This window comes from Bidens hawaiensis, unplaced genomic scaffold (genome assembly GCF_021521415.1).
Source record: "Bidens hawaiensis isolate Kalapana, Puna unplaced genomic scaffold, B.hawaiensis_p1.1 tig00025201_1, whole genome shotgun sequence".
NCBI classification, from domain to species: Eukaryota; Viridiplantae; Streptophyta; class Magnoliopsida; order Asterales; family Asteraceae; genus Bidens; species Bidens hawaiensis.
This window is the reverse complement of record NW_027494017.1, coordinates 128,578-134,981: the sequence shown is the minus strand read 5'-3', so window position 1 is coordinate 134,981 and position 6,404 is coordinate 128,578. Positions and strand designations below refer to the sequence as shown.

Sequence of the window (6,404 nt, the reverse complement as noted above, 5' to 3'; positions counted from 1 at the left end):
AGACCTAGAGAGAATCTTTGGGTACCTTTAACGCGTAACACATACAATCTTGAATACAGGTTCTAGAACTTCGACGATCATAGAAGTAGACATGTTGAATTTCTTTGAAATAAAGACTTAATTAGTTGTATAATCAGGTTTAGAATAGCGGCTGTGATTGAAATTTATTAATGACTAGCCATGAACCGTAATCCTAATAGTGAGAAATGGTATACGGCTTTTGCGATCACAGGCTAATTAATGTACATAACCCACACAAGTTGTTTGTCGTTTTTAACCATGTATTGCGTGTTACGTAACACATTTGAATAGCGGGTCGAGGCGTTCCAGCTAACCACTTATTACTAATTTGAACTTAGGGGAGTCAAGCCTGAACTCCAACTCAATCGAATTCCACATCGTTTGTGATGCACCAATGAATCGTTGTGGTTGGCGAACCAAACACAACGAATGAAACTGTGATTGATGTCAATTGCATAACTAATATGTGTATTGATCTTTACTGCGTGACTCTTTCCCTTTGTTTCAATCTTTTTTTTCTATAAACAGATCCTTAAGTAATCATATACACTTCTATCGCTTTATGTATATACATTTGGTTAAAATTCAGCCTACAAAAGTTAAAGAACGTGAAATACGTATTTCATCCAAATGGTCATTGAGTATAGCATAAGTTATATGTAGTTCAATAAACTTGAGGTTGCTCCAAATTTGAATTTCACAAAAAATGGTTATGAATCTCTATTTACAAATATGTGTAAGATCCTAGCTGATGTTCTTTACAAAAATGTTATATGATAAATTAAGTATCACAAGGCATCAAAACGTGATGCTAAATCAGCAAATACGTCTTCACTACATGGAATGGTGAGCCCACCCATTGGATGGTCGTACTCATACTGTTCCTCCGCCAGTTGCAGTAGTTCTTGAAATTCTGGCCTGCTTAGGAGAGAAACACGTACCAGAAATCTTCTTTTCTCTTCTTCGCCGACATAAACTGCAAAATATCCTTTCGGAATGTCCATGGGTGTTGCTGCACTCCTTCCATTCGAGAATGATCGTCTCAGAATCTGTTTTGCTTGTGTAATCCGTGGCATAAAGATGGCCATTTCTCTCAAAAGGTTTAGTAGTGTTTCTACAGGAAGGACGTTGATGGAGAAAAATGACTCGGTAAAAGACTTTTTGGAGTAGGGAAGTTGTGGTTGATTTGCTTTGAAATACTGAATGGCTTAAATAGCCAGCTGGTTGCACAAGATAGTAGACATTACCACATGATTGGAAAGAAGCTTCACATGGAATTGTCTCCCTTTATCGAAAAGACCCAAAATAATTTGAATGGCATTTATGAATCCGAATGACCTGTTACAATATATATCCAACATGAAATCCCTTATGGTCCTTGTCTGATGTTAGATGCCTAATCTTTAATACGTTGGGCATTCCGCATTATAACCAAATAACCTATAATGAATTTTTTATGTGGTTCAAATGTGACCTGTTTAAGGATTAGATTTCACATTTTGGCAAACCTGTCGTAGCAATTTGTTAAAAATCAGCTGACATGGTTACAACATAACGGACCCATTGACCTTAATTACAAATATATTAGGAGTATCTACGTTATTAGGATAACAGTAGATAATTAAGAGATAGTTCTGTTAAATTTCAGCACAACAACCTCTGACTACATAAATCGGCAACATAAATATATATATATATATTCTATAGTGACTGTTTTAACTGCTTATGATTGGTGTCTCCATAGACCTAGAGAGAATCTTTGGGTACCTTTAACGCGTAACACATACAATCTTGAATACAGGTACTAGAACTTCGACGATCATAGAAGTAGACATGTTGAATTTCTATGAAATAAAGACTTAATTAGTTGTATAATCAGGTTTAGAATAGCGGCTGTGATTGAAATTTATTAATGACTAGCCATGAACCGTAATGCCAATAGTGAGAAATTGTATACGGCATTTGCGATCACAGGCTAGTTAATGTACATAACCCACACAAATTGTTTGTCGTTTTTAACCATGTATTGCGCGTTACGTAACACATTTGAATAGCGGGTCGAGGCGTTCCAGCTAACCACTTATTACTAATTTGAACTTAGGGGAGTCAAGCCTGAACTCCAACTCAATCGGATTCCCCATCGTTTGTGATGCACCAATGAATCGTTGTGGTTGGCGAACCAAACACAACGAATGAAACTGTGATTGATGTCAATTGCATAACTAATATGTGTATTGATCTTTACTGCGTGACTCTTTCCCTTTGTTTCAATCTTTTTTTTCTATAAACAGATCCTTAAGTAATCATATACACTTCTATCGCTTTATGTATATACATTTGGTTAAAATTCAGCCTACAAAAGTTAAAGAACGTGAAATACGTATTTCATCCAAATGGTCATTGAGTATAGCATAAGTTATATGTAGTTCAATAAACTTGAGGTTGCTCCAAATTTGAATTTCACAAAAAATGGTTACGAATCTCTATTTACAAATATGTGTAAGATCCTAGCTGATGTTCTTTACAAAAATGTTATATGATAAATTAAATATCACAAGGCACCAAAACGTGATGCTAAATCAGCAAATACGTCTTCACTACATGGAATGGTGAGCCCACCCATTGGATGGTCGTACTCATACTGTTCCTCCGCCAGTTGCAGTAGTTCTTGAAATTCTGGCCTGCTTAGGAGAGAAACACGAACCAGAAATCTTCTTTTCTCTTCTTCGCCGACATAAACTGCAAAATATCCTTTCGGAATGTCCATGGGTGTTGCTGCACTCCTTCCATTCGAGAATGATCGTCTCAGAATCTGTTTTGCTTGTGTAATCCGTGGCATAAAGATGCCCATTTCTCTCAAAAGGTTTAGTAGTGTTTCTACAGGAAGGACGTTGATGGAGAAAAATGACTCGGTAAAAGACTTTTTGGAGTATGGAAGTTGTGGTTGATTTGCTTTGAAATACTGAATGGCTTAAATAGCCAGCTGGTTGCACAAGATAGTAGACATTACCACATGATTGGAAAGAAGCTTCACATGGAATTGTCTCTCTTTATCGAAAAGACCAAAAATAATTTGAATGGCATTTATGAATCCGAATGACCTGTTACAATATATATCCAACATGAAATCCCTTATGGTCCTTGTCTGATGTTAGATGCCTAATCTTTAATACGTAGGGCATTCCGCATTATAACCAAATAACCTATAATGAATTTTTTATGTGGTTCAAATGTGACCTGTTTAAGGATTAGATTTCACATTTTGGCAAACCTGTCGTAGCAATTTGTTAAAAATCAACTGACATGGTTACAACATAACGGACCCATTGACCTTAATTACAAATATATTAGGAGTATCTACGTTATTAGGATAACAGTAGATAATTAAGAGATAGTTCTGTTAAATTTCAGCACAACAACCTCTGACTACATAAATCGGCAACATAAAAATATATATATATATATTCTATAGTGACTGTTTTATCTGCTTATGATTGGTGTCTCCATAGACCTAGAGAGAATCTTTGGGCACCTTTAACGCGTAACACATACAATCTTGAATACAGGTACTAGAACTTCGACGATCATAGAAGTAGACATGTTGAATTTCTATGAAATAAAGACTTAATTAGTTGTATAATCAGGTTTAGAATAGCGGCTGTGATTGAAATTTATTAATGACTAGCCATGAACCGTAATGCCAATAGTGAGAAATTGTATACGGCATTTGCGATCACAGGCTAATTAATGTACATAACCCACACAAATTGTTTGTCGTTTTTAACCATGTATTGCGCGTTACGTAACACATTTGAATAGCTGGTCGAGGCGTTCCAGCTAACCACTTATTACTAATTTGAACTTAGGGGAGTCAAGCCTGAACTCCAACTCAATCGGATTCCCCATCGTTTGTGATGCACCAATGAATCGTTGTGGTTGGCGAACCAAACACAACGAATGAAACTGTGATTGATGTCAATTGCATAACTAATATGTGTATTGATCTTTACTGCGTGACTCTTTCCCTTTGTTTCAATCTTTTTTTTCTATAAACAGATCCTTAAGTAATCATATACACTTCTATCGCTTTATGTATATACATTTGGTTAAAATTCAGCCTACAAAAGTTAAAGAACGTGAAATACGTATTTCATCCAAATGGTCATTGAGTATAGCATAAGTTATATGTAGTTCAATAAACTTGAGGTTGCTCCAAATTTGAATTTCACAAAAAATGGTTACGAATCTCTATTTACAAATATGTGTAAGATCCTAGCTGATGTTCTTTACAAAAATGTTATATGATAAATTAAATATCACAAGGCACCAAAACGTGATGCTAAATCAGCAAATACGTCTTCACTACATGGAATGGTGAGCCCACCCATTGGATGGTCGTACTCATACTGTTCCTCCGCCAGTTGCTGTAGTTCTTGAAATTCTGGCCTGCTTAGGAGAGAAACACGAACCAGAAATCTTCTTTTCTCTTCTTCGCCGACATAAACTGCAAAATATCCTTTCGGAATGTCCATGGGTGTTGCTGCACTCCTTCCATTCGAGAATGATCGTCTCAGAATCTGTTTTGCTTGTGTAATCCGTGGCATAAAGATGCCCATTTCTCTCAAAAGGTTTAGTAGTGTTTCTACAGGAAGGACGTTGATGGAGAAAAATGATTCGGTAAAAGACTTTTTGGAGTATGGAAGTTGTGGTTGATTTGCTTTGAAATACTGAATGGCTTAAATAGCCAGCTGGTTGCACAAGATAGTAGACATTTCCACATGATTGGAAAGAAGCTTCACATGGAATTGTCTCTCTTTATCGAAAAGACCAAAAATAATTTGAATGGCATTTATGAATCCGAATGACCTGTTACAATATATATCCAACATGAAATCCCTTATGGTCCTTGTCTGATGTTAGATGCCTAATCTTTAATACGTAGGGCATTCCGCATTATAACCAAATAACCTATAATGAATTTTTTATGTGGTTCAAATGTGACCTGTTTAAGGATTAGATTTCACATTTTGGCAAACCTGTCGTAGCAATTTGTTAAAAATCAGCTGACATGGTTACAACATAACGGACCCATTGACCTTAATTACAAATATATTAGGAGTATCTACCTTATTAGGATAACAGTAGATAATTAAGAGATAGTTCTGTTAAATTTCAGCACAACAACCTCTGACTACATAAATCGGCAACATAAAAATATATATATATATATATTCTATAGTGACTGTTTTATCTGCTTATGATTGGTGTCTCCATAGACCTAGAGAGAATCTTTGGGCACCTTTAACGCGTAACACATACAATCTTGAATACAGGTACTAGAACTTCGACGATCATAGAAGTAGACATGTTGAATTTCTATGAAATAAAGACTTAATTAGTTGTATAATCAGGTTTAGAATAGCGGCTGTGATTGAAATTTATTAATGACTAGCCATGAACCGTAATGCCAATAGTGAGAAATTGTATACGGCATTTGCGATCACAGGCTAATTAATGTACATAACCCACACAAATTGTTTGTCGTTTTTAACCATGTATTGCGCGTTACGTAACACATTTGAATAGCGGGTCGAGGCGTTCCAGCTAACCACTTATTACTAATTTGAACTTAGGGGAGTCAAGCCTGAACTCCAACTCAATCGGATTCCCCATCGTTTGTGATGCACCAATGAATCGTTGTGGTTGGCGAACCAAACACAACGAATGAAACTGTGATTGATGTCAATTGCATAACTAATATGTGTATTGATCTTTACTGCGTGACTCTTTCCCTTTGTTTCAATCTTTTTTTTCTATAAACAGATCCTTAAGTAATCATATACACTTCTATCGCTTTATGTATATACATTTGGTTAAAATTCAGCCTACAAAAGTTAAAGAACGTGAAATACGTATTTCATCCAAATGGTCATTGAGTATAGCATAAGTTATATGTAGTTCAATAAACTTGAGGTTGCTCCAAATTTGAATTTCACAAAAAATGGTTATGAATCTCTATTTACAAATATGTGTAAGATCCTAGCTGATGTTCTTTACAAAAATGTTATATGATAAATTAAGTATCACAAGGCATCAAAACGTGATGCTAAATCAGCAAATACGTCTTCACTACATGGAATGGTGAGCCCACCCATTGGATGGTCGTACTCATACTGTTCCTCCGCCAGTTGCAGTAGTTCTTGAAATTCTGGCCTGCTTAGGAGAGAAACACGTACCAGAAATCTTCTTTTCTCTTCTTCGCCGACATAAACTGCAAAATATCCTTTCGGAATGTCCATGGGTGTTGCTGCACTCCTTCCATTCGAGAATGATCGTCTCAGAATCTGTTTTGCTTGTGTAATCCGTGGCATAAAGATGGCCAT

At 36.0% G+C, this 6,404-nt stretch overlaps 2 protein-coding genes across 2 annotated transcripts; both read right to left on the bottom strand.

Moving 5' to 3' along the window:
• Positions 1-809: 809 nt before the first annotated feature.
• Positions 810-1,109, bottom strand: LOC143571129 (auxin-induced protein 15A-like). Its single transcript, XM_077056632.1, has one exon. It carries the CDS (start codon positions 1,107-1,109, stop codon positions 810-812), a length of 300 nt encoding a protein of 99 aa, XP_076912747.1.
• A 4,995-nt stretch (positions 1,110-6,104) lies between these two features.
• Positions 6,105-6,404, bottom strand: LOC143571128 (auxin-induced protein 15A-like). Its single transcript, XM_077056631.1, has one exon. It carries the CDS (start codon positions 6,402-6,404, stop codon positions 6,105-6,107), a length of 300 nt encoding a protein of 99 aa, XP_076912746.1.